Raw genomic sequence first — 23,010 nt, 5'->3', positions numbered from 1 at the left:
GGTTTGAGCTGGATTATACAGCGAACAACAGGCTCGAGCGAGGGAATTGGGGTGATTTGGGGTGCAAGATGTCCGGCCATCATAGAGCGATGTAAACAGGCACAGTGGCAGTGTATACTTTTTCCTATATTATGTAAGTAGAAGGTGTGGACATTTGTAAATATTTTCTAACCACTTCTTCCAGTTCAGAGCTGCAGGGGAGCTGGAGCCTTTCCCAGCAAGCAACGGGCGCAAGGCAGGGTACGCCCTGGACCTGATGTCAATCCATCACAGGGCAGAGACACAGACACAAGCACTCACACCAGCGGCCATGTTATCAGGAGCCAGTTCATCTCCCAGTATGTCTTTGGACAGTGGCAGGAAACTGAAGCACCCAGAGGAAACTCCCACGAATACAGGGAGAACATGCAAACTCCACACAGACAGCACCCCTGGTCCTGAAATGAAGCAAGGCAGCAACGCTAACCACTGTGCCATCACGCTGCACTATTTATAAATATATAGACTGATATGTTTGATATGTGTTATACAGTACTATATAGAGACGACAACATCCAAGAGCTGAGTGCCCTGTGATGTTTGGAATACTGGGTGAGAAAGGTTTGGCTTGACGACCCTGGTTAATGGTCAGCCTCCTGGCCTCAGGGCGTGCAGGCTCGAACCCCATTCAGACAGGGTGGCCCCATTGGCAGTGGAAGGGTGGAGGAGGGAGGCATGAGGCGAGTGTGAAGAGAGGCGTCTGAAGTTAGGTTATGCAGGTGGTTTAGTCATGAGGGTGATTAGGTGCAGCTGTGTCGTTGTCGTCCCCTCCGGACGTCAGTTAATGGCTTCCATTACCATGGCATATCTCACGGCACAGTAGTTGTTATTATTTTAATGCTGTGATTCACCCAGTATGCTTCTTGAAAGGAGTCAAGAGATGGCTCTCGGCACGGCTGACCAACGCCTATCCCCGGGGCAGTGCCCGCCTGTGCTGAGCTGCTGAGCACCTTCGCTCGGTTAATTATTCACCTGCTGCTCGTCCCTGCCGGCTCGTCACGGTACTTCCTGGAACCCTGCCTGCCCTCACTTCCTGGAGACCGGCGACAGAGGCAGGACTCGTTAACACGTCGCGATCAAAAACCTCTATGCAACTGTTTCTGTACATCTCATCTCTGTATTAAACCAAACGAGAAATCCTTTGCGTGTGTGTGTGTTAAAAACATTGAACTTTTTTTCATTTTTCCTTTTGTTTAAAATACCTTGCTGACCTAAGTATTGATCGTTTTGTAAATGGCTGGAAACGTGCGCCGATTTCGATCATATTTCCCAGTCGCCTGAGAAATGACGTTTGTTTTTGTGTGATACAATAACTCCCCCTGTTTTATAAACACTGTTCAAAACCAGAAACAATTCCTTTGTGGAAGTTATAAGCACGAGGCAGAAAACAAAAACTTGCAGTGTGCCGTATGGCAAAGATTTCAGCTTGATTTAAAAGGCTATGATTGTATCTGGAAGGGAGTTTCAGAGGTTTGAGAACAGCCCAGCCTGCACAGTCCTATAGTGAGAACACACAGACGTTTAGAATTAGGGAGGTGAAGGTTGAGTCTAACTAAATTACAAAAGAAAATAAATCTGTCAACAAAAGAATGTTATGATTAATACAAAGATTGGCAGTGTTGAAAATAAAACTATCACTATTTATACATTATTAACAGAATAAAATAAAATCATAAAACAAGATTCCTGTAGACAGGACTAATATGCTTACTTGAACGGGACCTGGTTAGTGTTCTGGTTGCTGAGAGCTCGATATCCAATGGCTGGGATTTCAGAGTTCGATTTCTGCTGCTGATGAAGAACCTGTCAACGAGACCTCGTATTACAGCCTCACGGCGCTGGAGCCCCTCAGCTCCAGACCTGGCTGGGCATGCTGTCTGTGTGGAGGCTGCATGTTCTGCCTGTGTTTATGTGGATTTCCTCTGGGTGCTCTGGTTTCACCCCACAGTCCAAAACATACTGGTGGGTTAATTGTAAATGAGCCCTGGCGTGAGTGTGTCTGTGTGTGCCTGTTGCTTGCTGGAATAGGCTCCAGCTCCCTGTGACCCTGTGTTAAGGGTGTAAGAGAATGGATGGGTATACAGTATATGAGTATGACTTATATAAATATGTGTGAGGTCAGAGTGGAGAACTGCATCAATGCATTTTAGTCACACGTTTGGAAATAGCTCCCCCATGAAACACTGTTTTACCAGTTATTCACGAGGAATTAATCTCGACTGATTGCTTATAAAAAAGCGAGAGGGGTAATGAAGAGAGCCAGTCGTTCCCCCAGATCAGATCGTGGTTTGATTCCATATCCCTGTCTGTGAGGGCAGAGGGGCTGACGATATTGGCATCGCGACCACAGCGCCATCATAACTATCTCCGGAGAAATATAACACCCCCAAACCACACAGGAAGGAGTCCCAGCCTGGAAATCAAACCCTGAAACTAAGAACAATGAGGCCGTAACATTAATCTGCATGGCACGCCATATATAAATCCAATACAAGAGCAGTATAAACACGACAATACAAGACAGTACAAACAGGGGGAAATATACAAATTTTACATGACTAGAGTAACACCCCAAACTTTCTTTAAAGAAAAGCCGTAGTTTTCCGACTCCTGAAGCAAGTCTGCAGATAGCAGCGGGAAGGCTGCCCCTATTGGACAGGCTGCGTCATTGCACCGTGTAGGACTGTGGGATTAACGGTAGTTTATTTCACTACTCGGATGGGTTTTCTTCATCGATATAGGGGGTATGCCCCCCCGCGGTGTACTCTCCCTGAAAGTGGGGTAATAAAGAGGTTCCAGGCGAGTCAAGATCTCTGCGTGTCCGGGTTGCCTTCTGTGAGGCGAGAGTGACCGCGTACATTTCCATCATGCGCGCACCGCTGTCTAACCTGTTGCATTTCACACATAACACACAATCACAAACTACTTAAATGGGATTTTAAAAAACCTCGCAGAAGTTTGTTTTTTTTTCGGTAATGCAGCTCAACTGGAATGAAAACCGGCAGGTGTGTGTGGGCCTGCAGAGCTGGGACTGGGACTGGGTGAGGGGACTTGGTCTGAACAGGTACTGTCAATAAACCTGATGATAAAATAGCACGGAGCAAGAATGACGAGTTTCTTTTCACTCTGAATGGGTTTTTAATTTGTTTTCCTTGTTCTGCGCAGCACGGAGAGCCCCGTGTTTGTTCTTCAGGCCCGCAAAGGCGAGATAAACCCGCCCGCGTGGGCGGAGTCGGAGCCGTGGGACCCGGCCCCCGTGGGTGCGGCCACACCGGTGCTCAGCGGCTGCTGCTATAAGTCAGCTGAGCGCAGCGAGAGTCATTCATATCTCCCAGTCGGAACATTCTTCCTTGTGTACCTCTGCTTACCTGCCGGCTACCAACTCTTCAACAGGTAAGAAAACCGCAGTATGAACGTGTTATGGATGCTTCTCTATCGCATGTCGACTTATATATCCAGACTACTTAGAATAAAGAAGAGATTTTTTTTTTCCTGAAGGCTGAGGCAAGAGCAAGTCCGATCTAGGTCTGTTTTTGTCCAAATAGTGCCTTGCAGTTTCCCGTTTTGTGCAGAAGTAATCCAGTGGTGTCTGCGTGTTACCTGCAGGCCCTGTTTACAGAGGTCTCTCCCTGACACCTGGCCTGGAGACACTGCGCGCACTCCTCATGGGAGATCGCTCATTCGCACTCTCTCGTCCTAATTACTGAAGGAACAAGTAATAGGTTTATTCCGTGCTGAAAAGAGATAAAGAAAACACAACGTTTCGGCTGTGGACCCTCACACCCGAAGAAGCATCTACGGTCGGAACGGTGTGTTTTCTTCCTTCTCTTTTCAGCACGGAATAAACCTTTACTTGTTTTTTTGCAGCCTACGCGTGCTGACACAGCTGCCCATCTGAACTACTAGTTACTGAAGGGTTAGAGTGCTGCTGGCTTGTTAACGCACAGCAGCAGTTGTATTGGTACCCTACCGCTGTGAATAGCACCTGGTTTTCATGACAGCCTGCGAGTTTGATGGTGGTTATCCTTCTATCAGAAGTCTTTCTAACTTCTGGTACCTCCTGGGAACCTATCGTCTGGCAGAGAAACGCTTTGTCTGAAGGGACGCTTGAACAGAAAGAAATGCTAACCGCCTGAAATTATAATGATTTATTAGTAGTCAGCTGGCGTGTCCGTGCGCGGCGTGCCGAGCGAGCGACGGGAGTGACGTCACTCCAGAGCAAGTTGAACTTGATTGTGGCGCTGTCTAGGGCGTGACAGTTCCTCGAGCGACAGGGGCAGGCGAGATGCGCTTACTACACTTCACAGTCCAATTAAATACCGTTTTTACAGTATTGCGGTGTCCGTTTGCTTTTGCACTGATCATTCCAGCCATGTCACCCTGCAACTCACAACCCACTGAAGCTCAGCAGGTGTGAGCCTGGTCAGTACCTGGATGGGAGAGCTCCTGGGGAAAAACTAAGGTTGCTGCTGGAAGAGGTGTTAGTGGGGCCAGCAGGGGGCGCTCACCCTGCAGTCCATGTGGGTCCTAATGCCCCAGTATAGTGATGGGGACACTATACTGTAAACAAGCGCCGTCTTTCGGATGAGACGTAAAACCGAGGTCTGGACTCTCTGGTCATTAAAAATCCCAGGGTGTTTCTCTAAAAGAGTAGGGGTGTAACCTTGGTGTCCTGGCCAATTTCCCCCTGGCCCTTACCAGTCATCACCTCCTAATAATCCCCCTCTCTGGACTAGCTTCATCAGTCTGCTCTCCTCCCCACTGAGACCTGGTGTGTGGGGAGTGTACTAGTCCATCATCCAGGTGGGGCTGCACACTGGTGGTGGTGGAGGGGATCCCCATCACCTGTAAAGCGCTTTGAGTGGAGTGTCCAGAAAAGAGCTATGTAAGTGTGAGGGATTATTATTATTCTGTCCTAATGACGCTCTGTGTGTGTTTTGCGTTCAGCAGCAATGGTGAAACGAGTGGCGGTCATTCTCTCTGGCTGTGGGGTGTACGATGGCAGTGAAGTCCACGAGTCCTCTGCTGTGCTGGTGCACCTGAGCAGGGCGGGCGCCAAGGTAAGGATCCGCCCCCCCAAACACCCACCCACGCCGCCGGCACGCACGCAAGCAGGCACGCACGCACGCAGGCAGGCACGCACGCCTCATGCAGAACCACAGTAGAACTGGCAATGCCCAGCCTGGCCTGTGTCTGTGTTCCCTTATCGTGACATTCACCCACAACGACCCCCCACGCTTTTGAGTCCGAGCAGAACAAAACGTACCTGTTCTCCGTTCATGGTCTGCTTCCTGGCAGGTGTTGGTGGTGAATTTTCAACCTGCTGATGGCGGTTAAGATCCAGTATTGTTCCTTAGCTGGTGTCTGACACAGTCAGGATATCTGATAGCCGGCCTTTGTGAATATTTCATCAGTAGCATGTGTTTAAGGACACATTATTGACTGCAGGGGAGGGAGGAATGGCCTTATTGTTCTAGGTTCTGGCCTTGGGAGTCTGTCTGTGGGGAGTCCACATGTTCTGCCTGTACCTTCGTATGGGGGTTTTGCACGGCTCTCTCCTAAAGACATGGCACCCGGGCCTGTTATTCAGACTCGCGGGGTAGCTGGGTCTGTCCTCTCCCGTTCTGCGGATGACGGATGCCGACGTTTCCCGTGTGGCAGGTGCAGATGTTCGCCCCAGATGTGGAGCAGATGCATGTGGTCAACCACGTGGAGGGCCAGCCCACCCAGGAGAAGCGCAACGTGCTGCAGGAGAGCGCCCGCATCGCCCGCGGCGACATCGCGGACCTGGCCAAGCTGGACCCCAAGCAGTTTGACGCCCTCATCATCCCCGGTGAGTCACACAGGGCTGTACACTGCTGTACTGATGCACGGAGACCAGCTGTGCACACAGACCTGGCTACAACACAGTGACGCATAGAACCCCATTTCAGAAAGCTCCCCAAGAGCAGAGTGATGAAGCCAGTTCGGAGATGGGGATTATTAGGAGGCCATGATTGGTAAAGAGCAGGGGGAAATTTGGTCAGGATGCCGGGGTTACACCCCTACTCTTTTTGAGAAACACCCTGGGGTTTTTAATGACTGCAAAGAGTCAGGACATCTCATCTAAAGGACAGCGCCTTTTTACTGTATAGTGTCCCCATCACTATACTGGGACGTTAGGACCCACATAAACCAGGGTGAGTGCCCCATGCTGGTCCCACTAACACCTCTTCCAGCAGCAACCTTAGTGTTTCCCAGGAGGTCTCCCCTCCAGGTACTGGCCAGGCTCACACCTGCTGAGCTCCAGTGGGTTCTAGGGTGATCTGGCTACTGGCTACATTTATTTAGCCTTCTCTTCAGTTGCATAGTTTCTGATCGCACAGCGCTGAGCAGAAGGTTCCTGCGGGGAGGGCCGGGCCGCGCCGCAGGCGGGAGCTGACCTCGCGGCGTGTTTTTGCTCTCCCGGCGCGCGCAGGGGGCTTCGGCGTGGCGAAGAACCTCAGCTCCTGGGCCACCGAGGGGAAGGAGTGCACCGTGCGGCCCGCCGTGGAGACCGCCGTCCGGGCCTTCCACAGCGCGGGCAAGCCCCTGGGCCTCTGCTGCATCTCCCCCGTCCTGGCCGCCAAGATCCTGCCGGGCTGCGAGGTCACCGTGGGGCACGACAAGGAGTCCGACAAGTGAGTGAGGGGCCGCCGGTGAGGAAGGAGGCGGTGGGCTGGTGGGGCCAGCAGCGTCCGTTCCATAGAGCTGATGGTCACCAGAGCCAAGAACGCAAATGTTCCTTAGAACAGGATGTCTAATTGTGGCCTTTAACCTGAGTTAAAGAGGAACCACACCGCTCTTTTTACATTTCGTGGTTAGAGAGAACTGGCACTGATGAGTGCCGTTTGAAATGCAATAAAAGTAAAGCGTACAAGGGTAATGAGTATAACCTCCAATTTACATCACGCGGTAGACGGCGTTTCCTGGTAATGCCTCTGTGGTTCAGAACCAGGCAACCAAACTTCCCGAGAGGTGAAGTGGCCCTGTTCCACTGTGAACAAGCGGGCTGGGGAATCCAGCTCTGTAAGTCCACTGGAAAGATTGCTCTCCACTTCCAGACGGGTTTGCCGACAGCTGCCACTCGATAACTCTGCAGGCGGCTCACGTGGGAACATCTCTGCGGGGAAGTATCTGCTGCACAACCTGGACTTTTCCACTCGTACGTCGCGTTACTCTGACTGCGGCTCGAAATCGCTCGTCAGTGACGATTCTTTCTAACCCTGAAATGTACAGTGACTAGTGAGCAGGAAGGGCCGCCTCATGTCGCGGTTCTCGTGAACTCTCCCTCTCGACCGCGGAGAGTTTGTGCTTAATATAAAATTGGTTTAAAAAATCTATAACGTCAAAGAACTTATTCTGTTACTTGATTTAATCACTGGTCTGAGAAATTGGGACTGCAGTTCCCCTTTGAATGGCCATCCTCGGTGACTCGCCATTAGGGAAAACGCAGATTGCTCCTCTAGGTGAAAAACAAATGTCAATGTCAATCAGCAAAGACGCATTCGTGAAGTACACGTGCGCAGGCCACCTTCAAGGACAGAATTAGATCTCCTGTTTGAATTGATAGTGAGCCACCGAAGATGGCCAATTTTAAAGTCGCTTGTGCAGGTTGGCTGTCACGAACCGCGGCTCCCCGAAGCGGGCTCTTGGCGTGACCGCAGCCGTTTACCCGCCCGCCTTGCTCTGCTCTGCCCCCAGGTGGCCGTACGCGGGAACTGCAGCCGCGGTGAAGGAAATGGGCTGCAAGCACGTGAACAGGGACGTGGGGGAGGTGCACGTGGACGCGAAGAACAAGCTGGTGACCACGAGCGCCTTCATGTGCAACGCGCCGCTGCACCAGATCTTCGACGGGATCGGCGTCATGGTCGCCGACGTCCTCAAGATGGCCTAGAGCCTCCTGGACCGGAGAGCTCGGGGGAGGCGTGAGAGAGGCGTTACAGTGGTGGTTTGAGGAGGTCACGGCCCCCCCGTGGAAGAGTTACCCCAGGGGTGTACAGTTTCTTACGCCCTTGGCTGTTAAATCGAGTGTTGCTGTGTTTTACACCCTGATTGGCTCATCCTGGCCTTCTCATGTTCCTTGGAATGCTCCTGCTAGGTAGGGGCCACGGCCTCCATCAGCCTGCTCCAAGTGGAGTGTCTTTGCAGTGTCGTGTACAAGCTGGGCATTGAAACGAGGAGAACTGATTCAGAGGGAGGGGTAAAGGTTTATTCCATGCTGAATGGAGAAGGAAAGAGACACAGCATTTTGGTTGTGGGGCCTTCTCCAGGTGTGACACAGTTATGTTCGGACAGACGCAGCTACCCCTCGAGTCTGAATAACAAAACAGTACGACTTCTGAAGAAGTGTTGTTTCTTTTCCTTTCAGCACAGAATAGACCTTTACCTGTTCCTTTGTAGCTTATACCTGCTAAACGTAAACTGATTCAAATGCCATGTTTGTGTTACCCCTGTGTGTGTATTTAATGTGTGAGTTTTCTGTCATCGTTCAATAAAAAGAAAGTGAAACTATCGGTGAATTCATCCCGTCTGATTAAATGTGTTGATTAAATATGGTTTAACTGATACAATTCAGATTCATTTTTAAATTGATTAAGTATGGAGGTCACTGTTCTCCTTTATTAACTGCTTGGTTATTTCCGCCTTGCAAATTGGCACCTTTGTAGGGTTTGTACAGGGACCTGTTCCAGGCTGCTATAGTGACAGATCAGCGCTCCTGACTGGCTGCATGGTGCCATTGCCTCTTCCTGGTTAGCATTCTGAGTTGACACAGCAGCAACGTTTCTTTGTTGGCAATGTGTCTGGAGAACAGGCCGTGCCCACTAACTGTGGAGACATTCTTACAACACCTGCACACATGTTCCTTGACTGAGTGCAGGGAACCTGCAGAACTAGAAACCAGCAGGGCAGGCATTTCTTCCCTATTTTGTAAGGATGGAAAGCTGGTGCAGAAACAAGGGAACATATCTGCTATAGTACAAAAGACTCCTCTTTTGATGCAAGCCAAACTACACCTCTACATAGCTGCTGTATCTAGTCACTGTTATGGAACAGGAACAAGGTCAGATTTTGTGTGTTAAAACCAATGAACATGTTTAATTTTCCTTCTCTTTATAAAGTATCACAGTAACACAAATATTGCTCATTATACAGGTGGCCCAAAAAGTGCTCTGATTTTGATCATATTTTCCAGAGGGATGAGAATCACACCGGCAAACAGTGTGGCCTGGGAAACAGCTGTGTGTGTTTGTGGGATTTGGAAAGTTTGTGTTGTCAACCTCACCCTGCTGTGTAAAAGAGATTTGGAATCTCATCTGACTTCCTAGCATCTTGTAAAATCCACCTCAAGGTGCAGTATGGAAAACACAAGATACACTGCAAAATCAAGCCACAATTGTACAGGCTAAATTAAGTGCTGGTTTGAAAGATTTTTTTTGTGCATCCAAGGAAGCATTTAATTTGAAGGGGAGATCCAGAGTTTTGAGCCATATCGCATATTGAGAACACAGAACCCAAGAAGTGTTCTGGCCAAAGAAGCCAATTTAATGCAATACCTGAACTTGATGGAATTCAGCAGGAAGTAAAACCATCAGGCCCACCCTTTCCATCGCAACAGCTGAAAGCTGAAGCCCAGGCCAGGACACTGGAGATCAGCCCTCTTATATTAACCCTCAGGACATTCTAATTACTGTTATTGTTACATTTATTAAACCACTACCTGGAGGGTCAGGCTGCAGTATGCAACGATATGAGGAAGTGAAAATATGTGTGAACTGAGATTTAACAGATGCTGGTAGGAAACCTCAGGCTTAGAAAATAACTTGCGAAGATGATAAAACTCTGAGCTGGGCGGGAGGTTCAGGGTGGTTGTGGGTTGTGCGTCTGCCTGTGGGAGAGTATGTACTGGTCTGGCCGTGCGTGCGTGCGTTATTGTGACTCGAGGCATGTGGCTGATGCAAACACATCCGTGTCTAACCACACGCGTGTGGCTGCACACAGGTGTTTCCCGGAAGAGCCCTGGGTACAATGTGAAGAGATCTCAGATAAAGAGACTCCAATGGTATCTCCAGGTGTTCGGAGTGCTGTTACAGTAGCTCTGAAGGCACTATTCCAGCCCAGTGTTGCTCAACTACACTGAACTACACTTGCGTCCTCAAACACATTGGTTCTGCCGATTCGCATGTTTGCTTGTACAGTATCTCTGCACTGGTGGTGTGGTGCAAAATATTATGTCTCTTAGTTTTTAAAATGCAAACTGTTACTGCTGTTTGTGGTGAATAGTGAAATTCATTGTTTGTACAGTATGTTGAAAGCTGAATCAGTTTGTGGGCTAGTGTACAATGCCATTCTGGGTGTAGATGTCCATTTCTTTTCCATTGGAGTCTCATGTTTATAATCCTAATGCATATTGTATTTGAGTACTGAAAACCCAAATCAAATCACCTGAATCAGTAAGCATGCTTTGATCTTTGGCCTTTTTTGCAAATCCAATAAATGAATGTCTCACGAAAAGACAGCAGAAGCCTTTAAAAGAATGAAAAACACGGTCGCAGGCACTGCAGCCTGCAATATACAGACAACCTCTCCATTGCAGGGGAAGCTTAGCAAACTAGGTGTAGTCTATCTGTACTGACACAGGTCAGCGAGGCCCTTGTGAGGGTAAATGATATTGCGCTTGATATTCGGAGGCACAGTCTACAAAGGAACAAGTAATAGGTTTATTCCATGCTGAAAAAAAAGAAGAAAGAGAACACAACGTTTCGGCCATGGAGCCTTCTTCAGGTGTGAGAGAGACAAGGCAGTAGGCAAAGGTAATGTAGTGGGAGAACAAAGACTGGGTGGGAGGGGGGGTTAGAGGCGGGAGCAGGGGACATAAAGGGAGGTCAATCAAGAGGTGTGAAGTCAGGATAGGTGTAGAAAGGTGTGAAATGAAACTTCCAATGAATGGAGAAATTTTAGTAGAATAGTAGTCTGTCGTTAAGGGAAGGGAGAATGTGTGATCCTAGCTGCAGAATAATTTTAGTTTCGGTGGTCTTTCTGATGTATGAGTTCGGAAAACTGTCTTTGAGAACACAGACGGAGAGAGTAGAGTGGTCGTGGCCGTCAGAAGTGAAATGAGAAACAATGGGCTTGGAGAGAAATTTAATCTTCACAGCCCTGACGTGTTCTCTGAAGCGGTCTCCAAGTCTCCTTCCTGTTTCTCCAATGTAGATGGCTGGGCATTTACTGCAAGAGATACAGTAAATAAGGTTGCTTGTTTTTGTGTTAGATGTGTATGCAACTAAAACTACAGATGAACAAGTCATAGGTTTATTCCATGCTGAAAAGAGAAGAAAGCAAACACGTTTTGGCTGTGGAGCCTTCTTCAGGTGACGCAGCTACCCACCTGAACTAAAACACATTGTGTTTATATAGCATCTGATGTGCTGATGTTTAAGGGTTACTAGTCTGATTAAATCTGGACTCGATCATTGAGGTTGTGATATAAAGAGGTAAGAAAGTTTGAGAAGCAGATTGTGTAAAGAGTGCATTACTCTTTAGGCCTAATAGCAGATCAACAGCAAACACCTAAAAATGTAAAGACCAAGTTATTGCTCAACGTGGTAAGCCATTGCATTGGTGCTGAACACCACAAGAGGAGGTGTTTGCACAACTACTTAAATGCAGGGCTCAAAACTATGTGTAGCTTAATGAGTACACAGTAGGGTACAAGTTGCTGCTAGTAACTAATCCAAAATCCTTGTTCGTTCACCTGAGCATGACTGGACACCTTGTTTCAAACACCCACACACCTTTGTGTAAAGTAGCCTCCTCTGGCTTTGTTTTTCTTTCTAAAAATGCATTTTCTTTCAGTTCCAGGCTGTGTCCTTAGCAGAGGACTTTGACAATATTTTTGAGTATTGTGAACACTTCAACTGAATGGTGCACTTTGTTTTTAACAGCTACAGTCCTCTAACTGCAGGCACTATATGCAAGTATGCAAAGATCTCAACGTGTCAGAGCGAAAACACACAGGCAGCAGAGCTTATTTCATCTCATTTGTCAGAACAAAAATTCTTATTGCCCATTTTTACATCACATAAAGGTCATAAAAAAATACATTATTAATTCATTTACATAAAAAATAGCAATAAATTAAAAACAAACCCTGATTTTTTTTCTCCAGCATTTACAGAATTGGTCTTCCGCAGCCAGCAGCTGACAAGTCCAGCGGGCTAGTTTGGATCAGAACGGCACCGGGCATGGCGAGACCTTGTCATCACCGCAGGACAGGTGGGCCCCGGGACAGGAGCCCCTCGCTCACCTTCGGCATGTATCATTCATTCACACGCAGCTCCCGGCACGCGGACATTCAAACAAAGCCCTCAACAGAAAGTACAGTAATCGGTTTTAAAAAATGACTATTTAACAAAGAGATTCAGCTCCCAGACAAGAATGCAAGAGCAGCTCGCTCTCCCGAGAATCTCCGATGCGTGAGTGCCCCAGATCCGTGCACGCGTCCTGAAGCAAAGCGCGGAAGAGGATGGATAGACAGTAAATCTGGGAAGAGAGCTTAAAACCAACATGCTGGCGGGGGTCCGGGGCCGCGGCTCAGTGCAGCTGCTCCAGCAGGGGGCGGCAGTCCCCCAGCCTGTCCAGCCCCTCCACCGTCTCGATCAGTGCCTCCACCTTCTCCCCGGGCAGCACGGCGCCGGCGTTGTGCCGGAACTTCCCTTGCAGGGCCTCGGCGCTCAGCGGGTTGCGCCAGTGCCCGTAGAAGGTGTCGCAGCGGCCCCCCAGCTCCTCCCCGCCGGCCAGCGTGACTCGCACCTCCCCGTACATGCGGTCGAAGTTGGCGGGGTTGTCCTCCAGGTGCTCCACTCGCACCCGGGCCAGCAGGGCCTGCAGCTCGGGCCGGCGGCGGGCGGGGGGAGGAAGGAGCGCACCGTCACCTCCCCGTCCAGCAGGGCCGTGCAGGCGCTGAACTGGAAGGAGTGGCGGGCCTGGTGCTCGGACTCCGGGAAGGGCCGGTTGATGTACTTGGAGCGGGGCACGCGGAGCAGGATGTCCCGGATCAGGCCCGGGGAGAAGGAGCCGCCGCGGGCGCCGGGCAGCTGCTCGTGCACCAGGGCCGCTGCGTCCGCCACCCAGTGCATGCCCAGGTGGGCCGGGAACCGCTTGAAGGCCACGTCCTGCTCCTCCAGCAGGAAGCGGGGCTCGGCCTCCTCCGGCGAGGGCAGCGGCCGGGCCGCGTAGTCCTCGTAGAAGGCGCTGAAGCCCGCCACCCCTGGCACGGCGTCCAGCACCAGCGGGCTGGCCTCAAGCCCGCGAGAGGCCAGCAGCGCCGCCTCCAGGCCCAGCCGCGCCGCGTTGCCGATGTGCAGGGGAGACCAGGAGCTGCAGACTGCTCCAACATTCCTGCTAATTCGTTGATATAGATATTGAACAGTGTTGGGCTCAGGCTTCAGCCCTGTCTCACCCCGTGGCCTTGGGTGAAGAATTTAGTCCTTTTGTTTCCAATTTTCACTGCACATTTGCTCTCTGAATACATTGATTTAATTTTGTCGTACACTTTGCCCCCTATGCCACTTTGGAGTAGTTTGTAAAACAATCTCTCATGCCAAATCGAATCAAATGCTTTTTTGAAATCGACAAAGCAGGCAAAAATTTTTCCTTTGTGTTTTTGGTGGACGTGTTTGTCTATCAGTGTGTGTAGGGTGTAAATGTGATCAGATGTGCGGTGATCTGGCAAGAAGCCAATCTGACTCTTGCTCAGGACATTGTGTTCGGTAAGGAAGGCCAGTATTCGAAAGAGAGATCTCTCCACAGCTCAGTAGCTGTGGTCCTGCTATCTCTTTCTGTCCCCTGCTCCCACCTCTAACCCCTCCTCCCTCCCAGCCTTGTTCTCCCACTACATTACCTTTGCCTACTGCCTTGTCTCTCTCACACCTGAAGAAGGCTCCACGGCCGAAACGTTGTGTTCTCTTTCTTCTTTTTTTCAGCATGGAATAAACCTATTACTTGTTCCTTTGTAGACTACACCTAGTTTGCTAAGCTTCCCCTGCAATGGAGAGGTTGTCTGTATATTGCAGGCTGCAGTGCCTGCGACCGTGTTTTTCAAACTTTTAAAGGCTTCTGCTGTCTTTTCATGAGACATTCACTTATTGGATTTGCAAAAGGATTTTCAAATACAATATGCATTAGGATTATAAACATGAGACTCCAATGGAACAGAAATGGACATCTATACCCAGAATGGCATTGTACACTAGCCCACAAACTGATTCAGCTTTCAACATACTGTATTTCAAACCACACCACCAGTGCAGAGATACTGTACAAACAAACATGCTAATCGGCAGAACCAATGTGTTTGAGGACGCAAGTGTAGTTCAGTGTAGTTGAGCAACACTGGGCTGGAATAGTGCCTTCAGAGCTACTGTAACAGCACTCCGAACACCTGGAGATACCATTGGAGTCTCTTTATCTGAGATCTCTTGGCAACAGGGAGGGCTGAAAAGATCTACTTATCTTATAATACAAATGCTATTGTTTGCCAAAAATCAAAAGATAAAGGTGTTGTCTGATAAATCACTTTATTGCATTCAACAGAACTGTACTCTAGTTCACCAACCGATACAGTAAAAGAGGCCTTCATTATGTACATTGCAGAATCTTTAAATCCTTTTAAAAAATGGTGAAAATAAACCCAAAAGTCATTCCCACCTATGGCTATTTTTTACATTTCAAAAATATGTTCTTAATTTAAAAAATAAATTATTGTTCTGACACAGAAGTACCGAAGTAATTGTAGGTCACTACTCACACAATCATACATTTCACCCTTTATTCCACATTTTCCACAAAGTAATTACACTAAGTTCATTATTGTAGTGATTCACTTCACTCTATAGCTTTGCAAAGCTGTAAAGTGTGCAAAGCTGATGGGTCAGCTGGGAATGAGCTTAATAGTTTTCCTCTTGTAATATTAGTGTAAAAGGTGACGTCCATACTAGAGCTACAGTGACTCATCAGGCCATAACTCCTCCTGATTTTAGTGGGATTCATTGGGCAAGAGAGATTGTGATGCCCTCTTCTGGATGGGACGCTGGTCCATCATAGTGATGATACCCCAGCAGGGCTGGTCCCCACTTTCACAGCTGGGTGGACTGGAGTAAAGTCCCTCATTCGAGGCTACAACACCAGTGTCTGCAGTGGGGACTCGAACCCACAACCAAGAAGTCATGAGTCAAAAAGCTAACCCAGTATGCTCCACCACCCCTTATTAGTATAGTGCATAAGAAATAATAATATACAAATAGATATCTGCATTGTTTAAAGCTCCTCCACGCGGTTTCAAAGCTTGCCGTTCCTGAGAGAGTATTTCAGGTTCGAAGGGATGAGGCCTGGTGTTTATGCCACACTGGTCTTCACTTTCTCAAATATCTGCCTGACTTTGACAGCCGGAACACAGCCTTCTCTGATGATGGTGATGATGCCTGAAACACAAAAGGACAGTTAGGTTTTTCTCTATGACAGGACACGTTCGCTGCCTACAAACAAGGGCCCTCTGTATAGCTGGGGCTGGCTCACAAACTCCGACTGACCACACAGAGCTCAAAGAGGCCTTTTCTGTGATGTCCGATCAGAGGTGGCAGCCCTGGAAAGTAAGAGCTGTTTTGCAAAGAACAGAACGTACTGTACCTTCATCGATTTTCAAGCAGTTGACCACAGTGGATGCCACGACTTCATTCGATTCTCCATCACACAGAACTCCGTTCAGCTTGTGTCCAAGACGCCTAGAGGAGAAGAATAAAAAGTGGATTTAGACTCAAGGCAAAGCAACACACCTCAATATGGCATCAATTGGGAATATGGTATCAATTTCAAAGGATATACTATATGCAGGATTTAGGGAGATCTTTCTATATGAGCTGCTGTCGGAAGAAAGAACCAGCAGTTCCTTCCCAAAGATCAGGGAGGTTTCAAATCTGGCCCATTCCCATAAAGAAGAGCTCTACGGACAAACGGAGACTCACGTGATGACCATGTCGTGGTGCGTGCTGTCCGGCTCTCCACTGGGGTTGGCAGAAGTGATGGCGAGGGGGCCAGTCATGTTACACAGGTGTGCAGTCACCGTGTGGTCAGGCACCCGGATCATGATGCTGTCCTTGGTGCCCACGCGGTCATAGGCAGGACCAACGCCTGGAAGCGAGCCAACAGAGGACTGTCAGTAACAGGGAAGGACTGGGATAGCCAGCCAAGCCAGACTTTTTCCTGGGGCAGGCTAGGAGGATCCCTAAATGCTGTGCTTGTCCAGTGTCAAGTGATTCATTTTTGAATCTGCAGTGCTTTACATTGAAAATAAGACACAGAACTGGAGTGAAGGACCTCAGAGCTGAGAGTAGACCATGAGTGGAAAATGCTAACCACAATTCCCACAACATCCCTCCATATCGCAGTAGACCCCACTCACCCAGCCTGGACAGCCACTCGCCCTTCTTGACGATGCAGCTGATGCCCCCTGGGTAAACATTCCTCATGAACTCCCACAGCAGGGTGCTGAAGGGAGGCCTGACGGCGGCCAGCTGCTCCAGGTTCGAGATGCAGATGCAGATGGGCTTCTCTGCAGGGCGGTCCTGTTGGGAGGCAGTGCCAGATGCTCAGGGATCACCAGTTGTGAAAATGAAAGCTCATTTGAGCTGTTCAAGATTCTGTAGGTCACCGTGTTAGAAAATGCACTGCAGTACAGTCGCATAGTGTGAGGCTTCGCTTACAGGAACGTTTGCTACTGAGCTTGTCGAGAGGTTTCTCTTGACAAAGGGAAAGCAAAGGGAATGAAGGCTGCTTCTACACACAGAAAGGGGCCTGTTCTTACCTTGATGTTGTAGATCTTCTCTATGGCTTTAGGGTGTCTGCAGGAGGCGGCCAGGGCATACACTGTGTCAGTAGGGATGCCACATACGCCACTGCTGTCCAACAGCTTGGAGATGGTTATCAACCCGCTTGTCAGTCGAGAGTTGGCAATGGGGCAAGGAGGAGGAGGCCTCTCGGTCAATTCCTTCTTCTGAGCCTGGGTTTAACGAGCTGAATTAGTCAGTGGGCAGTTCTCGGCTTGGGCCACGTGGCATGACTGTTTGGAAAGGCTTCCTGATTTTTCCACATTGCCCTGAATCCAGGTTTTCATTTTAAGGGACACACGCATAGAGTAAAGTCAATATCAAGATTAAAATATGAATCCAACATAATTCTGATTTATCCCATGAGGTGAGAAGACCGCGTTCTGGACTGAAAAGAAGAACCTGTGGGTAGCTAGTGTGTGTATGCAGTGTATAAGCAGTGGCGGATGGGGGCCTCACCTTCAGCACAGGGGGCCCGAGGGGGAGCAGATCCTTGAGGAAGATGGCGTTGGCCAGGGAGGCCAGCATGCCATAGAGGCAGATGATGGAGAATATCGCCAGCATGGCAACTGCAAGAGACACCCAGGGAGGTTAGGAGAGTGGCACATCATTCTCAGCTTTGTGAGGCAAGTCTAGAATGAAGGAACTGCTCGGGTGATGCCCATCAGTTGGGTCTCAAAAGAGCATCTCCTCTTCCTCAAAGCGCCTGCGGACGTGCAGCACATTGCATTTAACTGCTGACAGCAATGAACTATGGCAAATGAGAAAGGAAAGAGGACTGTTGATGCTCTTATTTCACAAAGCTGGGGAATGTCTTACTTTCCAGTTTGTAGGGCAGCCTGTCCAAGGTGGAGAGGAGGAAACAGACCAAGATGACTTCCATCACAGTAGTCAGTGCCAGGAGCACCAGGTTCCTGTAGCCGGCTGTGGAAGGAGAATGAAGAGAACACTTGAACCTGTATAACCTACTACATCACTGGCAATCAACCTCCTAAGTCACCATTTAAGAGACATGGCTCTGATCATCCCTGGTCTTTCAGGAACATCTTAGCTCTTAACTACCCCAATAGTTCATTATTGGCATGATTAGGTCACTTGATCTGCTACTTTTAAGTGATCTAGCAATCCTGTAGACACACCAGCCCTTCAGGACCAAGACTGTATAGATTGTCAGAGACATTTGCCTTTCTAAAAAATAAACTTGGGAACAATACCAATACTGCAGCCAAAAATATTGCATGAAAAATTCAACACTGGGTGAAATCTAGTCCCAAGCAGTAAAGGAAAGTGAAACCAATTCCAAAAGAAAGTATTGTTAAGATTTGGCCCAAATCCAAATCCTTAAGAACTTGACTTGACTTACCAGTAAGCATGAGGAAACCATTCAACACAAGGAACGCAATGGCTCCTGCTGTAAATCCCCCAGCTGAACCTGGAGTGATGTCAAGCAGAAAACCTAACAAAAACACACAAGAGAGCAAGGAGTGAGATCCTGGGAACTGGTGTATCAGAATGTGTGAAAGTGGCAATTGTCTAAAACTGGGACTAGTCAGTATGTTCTATTCTGTTGGTGTATTAAACACCTGAGCTTAGCTGGCCAAATTACCTGCAAACCGGTACCAGGTCCAGGTTGCCCAGATGGCGGCATAGGAGATGGGGATGATGGGTCCGAACCTGTGGCCTCCTTGGACCGCCAGCCTGCTCACATAAAGCTGCATGATGGCTCCTGTGATCAGCACCCAGGGGAGGGCAAGGTGCAGGAAAGAGTCGCCCGGGCCGCTGTTGTGGATGGCGGACATGGCCGCCACCCCGTTGCAGAGGAAGAAGAGGGCATCGGGCAGCTGGGAGGCGGAGCTGGGTGGAAGATCCTGAGGTTTCACCCAAGACCTCTTGAGGACGATCAGCACGCTCTGGAGATTGTCAGTGGAGAGAGGCTGTGGCCCCACTGGGATCAGGGCTTTCTCCGCTATGGTGTTGACTTGCCTGGCGAAGGTGGCATAGAGGGAGAGGGCCAGGAACAGGCAGCAGGCCACCCCAAAAAAGATGTAGTACCGCTGCAGTGGGATCTGGGAGATGGTGGAGACGGTGAGGAGGAGAAAAAGGGCGTTGTGAAGCAGCTCCAAGGTGTCCGTGTTCAGAGACAGCAGGCAGAGGACGATGGCCGCGGCCAGGAAGAACCAGTCCCCGACCATGCCGTCTCTGGCTCCCCCAACCTCCTCCTTGCCCACCATCACGGACAGCACAAACTCCTCCCACGCCTTCATCAGCCAGTAGGAGCAGTGCAGCCCAAACTTGGTGGTGTGGTAGCTGTCCTCACGCAGATAGGCGTAGTAGCTGGAGAAGAGCTGGGCGAAGGAGGTGATGGAGACCCAGATGGCTCCCACAAAGAAGTTGGGCATGTAGCCAAAGCAGTAGAAGGCGAATATGAAGGGGGAGACAGTATCGGAGATGTAGCCCAGGGCCATGGGCTCGGCGTACTTGGTGTTCTTCTTCTTCTCCTGGCCCAGGCTCTGGGAGCTGCTCTTGTTGGCCGTGCCGAGCAGGAGGACGTTGAAGAGCGGGTTGCCGAAGCCCTTGAGGACATTGCGCTGCAATATGCCCTTCAGCAGCAGGGCGGTGGCCCCATAGAGCCCACACACCAGGATGACCAGCTCCAGAACGCCCGACACCACCAGCGCCCAGCGCCCCACCAGCCCCACGGCCTCGAACACCAGCGTCAAGGTGATGGCGCCAAACACGAAGGGCATGATGTAGTTGACCGTGGCGGAGCAGAAGGCCAGGATGAAGGAGATGAAGATGTAGGGGACCAGCCCGGAGATGGCGGATTCCTGGATGGCAGGAGCAGCCAAGCTGGAATTACTCAGCAAGGCGACTGAAGTGCTGGAATTAAGGCCAAGGCTGCCATTCGAGCTGTTAGCTTTTAGGTCACTCAGCGGGGGGTTGGCACCCAGAACGATCCTGGTAGCACCATAGCTGGTCCAGAGAGCAGCGTAGGCAATGAAGGATGTTCCACTCAAGTGGTCATACTTGCGAAAGGACAGCAGGCCAGCCAGCAGCTGAGTTACGCCTCCTATCAGGATCAGGTGAACACCTGTGGAAATGACATGGGTCAGAGGTCAGGGGGTCAAGAGTCAGGGGTCAGAGATTGCTCTATTGCAATAATTCCTCCCGTTTTAAAGTAACAACATCAAGGGGGCATGCAGCGCAGCTGTGTAATTTTTTTGTTGAGATGACCCATACATTACAGGAGTAAACTAAAGGTGCTTAAAAAAAACAACACGAGACACTTGAAATACAATTCTGATGGCCAGGCATAATTTTGAAATCTTTTTGAGATACAGAACTAAAAAAGCCATTAAAGACACAGAACCAGCAGTATTCACGCAAGCGGCGGCTCGGGACGCGGTGTTTACCAGCTAGGATGTTCTCCACGCCCACAGCCGGGACGCCAGTGTGCGCTCCGTGGAAGTTCTGCAGAAGGACGAGGAAAGCGCTGATTCCATTCGCCAGGAGTCCCAAGACACCGGGCTCCCCGTAGAACACAGCAGCGAAGCCGTCAGTAGTCGCCATGTGGCCTGTTGTGTGTGCAGTATCTGTCCCTGGGAGAAACCAGAGAGCGGGATTCACGGTCAAGTCGCAAGCTTTCCTGGCTGCACTAGTTTCGTGATACCAAGCTCTACTTTGTGGATTAATTCACTGTCTCAACAGAATAGATCTGTATTTTTCTAATTCACATTTCTGCGGACAAAGCCAAAACCTACGGCACCGACTCTAAACAACAGAACAAAATCGCCCTTTGATTTTTATTTAATCACGTTGCCATCTAAAGTTGTGAACTGGCCATAGTTTAAGGGACACATTTTAATGAGGACGGGGAAAAGGTTTAGCTCTAAGGTTTTTTTTTGTTGTTATTGTTAATTTACCGATACCTGTATTGACCTAGAGAAAAGCGGTAAATTGCGACTATGCGCGCTCCACTAAAATAGCTGTACAGAACTGCGACTTCTGGAAGACAGCGCCCTCTGCGGACCCCCTGGAGAAAATTCTCTCTTCCTACCGCCGCTCAGATCACACCTGTCCCGTCAGCGGTTACACCTCCCTCTGAATTATTCTGGGGAGCTTAAATCGAAGTGTCATTTATTTATTATTTAATAATACACATTGCATATTCAAGACTTCATTTCGACTGGTAAAACTTTGTCGGTGTTACAGTTCACTATATCGTTGCGCTAGTATTCATTACTCTGATCACACTGAAAAGGTTTTTTTTTTTGGTATGTGATGATATGGAGCGGCTTGTGTGACGATGTCCGCCAGACTGGATTTGATTAGATGTGTAAAATACAACGCGTGTAAGATTACCATCGGTCTCTGCAAAGCTGCAAAGGACCGGGCTCTATGGATTGCCCTTGGACTGAGTCAACAGCTGAAGATGCCCGGCCACAGACCCACGCTATTACTATTTAAACTTGAGCTCAGAAACAGCCGGATACTGGAATAAGACACCGTAGCTGGTAACTCGTGGCGATTAAGAGTGTAGAGTGTAGTATTAATATTACAAAGCTTAAAATGTATCCAGCGGTCACTCGGTTCCTAATGACCACTAATTATTTACCATTAAACCTAAGACGTACTGCTTGGTGGACTATACAGAAGTTATCTATAACAATTGCACGGCTTCCAAAATGATCGAAAACTCGGCGATCTTGGGAAGAAAGTAATTTAAGACACTGTCTCTGTAAATACGCATCCATTAACCTCAGCGGATACAGTAGTATACAGTAGCACAACACATCGCATTTAGTTATTGCAGATGACGGGTTGGGGGAAATACTTATGTCAGTGAGCGTCAGTACTCCTGTCTGAAACTACATACTGCTGTATCTGTAATGTTCCCGCGGTTCAGAGCGCAATCAGAGCGGTTTTATCAGTCAGGTCTTCGCGCTCCCTGTTTCTCGCACCTTCGAGGCGAAAGCCTGACTTCTCTCCGAAAGGCGAGACTGGGCCCGAACTATCTTTAAGGGACAAATCTGTCCCCAACGCCGCCTGCAATGTCCCTTTTCCAGCAGGTAGCAGGTCCGAGCCTTTATTTGCTCCCGGGGATGCGGCGCACGCTGGCAACTACGGAGTTAAGCGGCTGGTGGCATCGATCCAGAGCACCTGCTTGACCTGTGGACACCCGGGTCCCTGGCAGTCGCGTGGGAATGCTGTGCTCGACCTTTTTTGTAGGTTAGAATTCTAGCTTTCAAATCTCTCCATACCTCCTAACACAAAGAGATGGGAAGTTCTGGTCATAAAAAGTATGTAGTACTTTACCAAGCATGACCTGTTACTCAGAGTGGCTTTTCTCAGAACATGTAACGTGCTGTGTTCTTCTAGACTGAGACCTCTGATAAAATAGCACACACTGGAAGTTAAAACACTTCAGAGGCTATGGAGATATAGGAGAAGAATGGTATTTACCTGTCCAGAAGGGTCCGTTCCCAAAATTGCAAGCAGGCTGAAGGTGGTGTAAGTATATGCTTTATAAATGGAGGAGGGGGAGCAGGAGGAGTCTGTACAGTCCCTGCTTTTCTTGTTTCCTCCACCCTGCATTGATAACAGAAATGATATCACAGGCCCCCCACCTTCTTATATAATACTTCCTTTTCAGATTTGGAGAAATCCCCCCCTGAATACTGGCACGAAATACCTGTTTGGGTGGGGGGGGCAAGGGGTGTATTTTGGAAGCCCCAGCCCAACCCACCCCCTTAGAATGGGGTGTATTGTTGTCTGCCGAGGGCAGAGCCTCACCTGAAGAAAAAGAAAAAGAAGAAGGTAACAGGTGAGACAGAAGAGAAATGTGTTTTGTAAAGACTGGTTCCACTTTCTTATGTAATATGGCTCTAAACATAATTTCTCTTAACACCAGAGGTATCAATGACAGAGTTAAATGCCAGTCTGTCTTTGATTACCTCCAGCAGAGAGAGGGAGATGTGTTGATGTTGCAGGAGTGTGCTTTAGCCTATCAAGAGAGGTATAAAAGTTTTGAAGATAGGTGGGATAAAGGGCCTTCTGTTTGGTCAGGGGA

At 49.1% G+C, this 23,010-nt stretch overlaps 2 protein-coding genes and 1 pseudogene across 3 annotated transcripts; 1 reads left to right on the top strand and 2 right to left on the bottom strand.

The window, feature by feature from the left end:
• The first annotated feature begins 3,323 nt into the window (after positions 1-3,323).
• On the top strand, positions 3,324-8,571 carry LOC102685129 (glutamine amidotransferase-like class 1 domain-containing protein 3, mitochondrial). 2 transcript variants are annotated; one of them, XM_069193551.1, is made up of 5 exons: positions 3,324-3,432; positions 4,987-5,099; positions 5,701-5,872; positions 6,497-6,698; positions 7,762-8,571. In XM_069193551.1, the coding sequence occupies exons 2-5, from the start codon at positions 4,992-4,994 to the stop codon at positions 7,952-7,954; spliced, it is 675 nt and encodes a 224-aa protein (XP_069049652.1). In that variant the 5' UTR covers positions 3,324-3,432; positions 4,987-4,991; the 3' UTR covers positions 7,955-8,571. The 2 variants fall into 2 exon arrangements, with proteins under 2 accessions (XP_069049652.1, XP_069049653.1); XM_069193552.1 differs by having other exon boundaries at positions 3,336-3,432; positions 4,990-5,099.
• Positions 8,572-12,218: 3,647 nt separating this feature from the next.
• Positions 12,219-14,897, bottom strand: LOC138241101 (cis-aconitate decarboxylase-like; annotated as a pseudogene).
• Positions 14,834-20,711, bottom strand: LOC138240978 (uncharacterized). Its single transcript, XM_069192952.1, has 10 exons — positions 20,354-20,711; positions 18,547-20,031; positions 18,304-18,396; positions 17,760-17,864; positions 17,400-17,509; positions 16,919-17,113; positions 16,517-16,679; positions 16,080-16,245; positions 15,745-15,839; positions 14,834-15,539 (listed from the first exon to the last, which is right to left on the bottom strand). Exons 1-10 carry the CDS (start codon positions 20,508-20,510, stop codon positions 15,454-15,456), a joined length of 2,655 nt encoding a protein of 884 aa, XP_069049053.1. The 5' UTR covers positions 20,511-20,711; the 3' UTR covers positions 14,834-15,453.
• Between the last annotated feature and the right edge of the window lie 2,299 nt (positions 20,712-23,010).

Source organism: Lepisosteus oculatus, chromosome 8 (genome assembly GCF_040954835.1).
Source record: "Lepisosteus oculatus isolate fLepOcu1 chromosome 8, fLepOcu1.hap2, whole genome shotgun sequence".
NCBI classification, from domain to species: Eukaryota; Metazoa; Chordata; class Actinopteri; order Semionotiformes; family Lepisosteidae; genus Lepisosteus; species Lepisosteus oculatus.
The sequence above is the reverse complement of the archived record's forward strand: the minus strand, read 5'-3'. Positions and strand labels throughout refer to the sequence as shown.

What these genes read in the sequence shown, in the direction of transcription:
- LOC102685129 (XM_069193551.1), top strand. Translation starts at nt 4,992, where the DNA reads ATGGTGAAACGAGTGGCGGTCATTCTCTCTGGCTGTGGGGTGTACGAT. An exon ending in TGAGCAGGGCGGGCGCCAAG is followed by an intron (nt 5,100 to 5,700) that starts GTAAGGATCCGC and finishes CCCGTGTGGCAG; the next exon opens with GTGCAGATGTTCGCCCCAGA. An exon ending in TGACGCCCTCATCATCCCCG is followed by an intron (nt 5,873 to 6,496) that starts GTGAGTCACACA and finishes CGGCGCGCGCAG; the next exon opens with GGGGCTTCGGCGTGGCGAAG.
- LOC138240978 (XM_069192952.1), bottom strand. Translation starts at nt 20,510, where the DNA reads ATGGCGACTACTGACGGCTTCGCTGCTGTGTTCTACGGGGAGCCCGGT. An exon ending in TGGTTTCCTCATGCTTACTG is followed by an intron (nt 17,865 to 18,303) that starts GTAAGTCAAGTC and finishes CTCCTTCCACAG; the next exon opens with CCGGCTACAGGAACCTGGTG. An exon ending in CACCACGACATGGTCATCAC is followed by an intron (nt 15,840 to 16,079) that starts GTGAGTCTCCGT and finishes CTTCTCCTCTAG; the next exon opens with GCGTCTTGGACACAAGCTGA.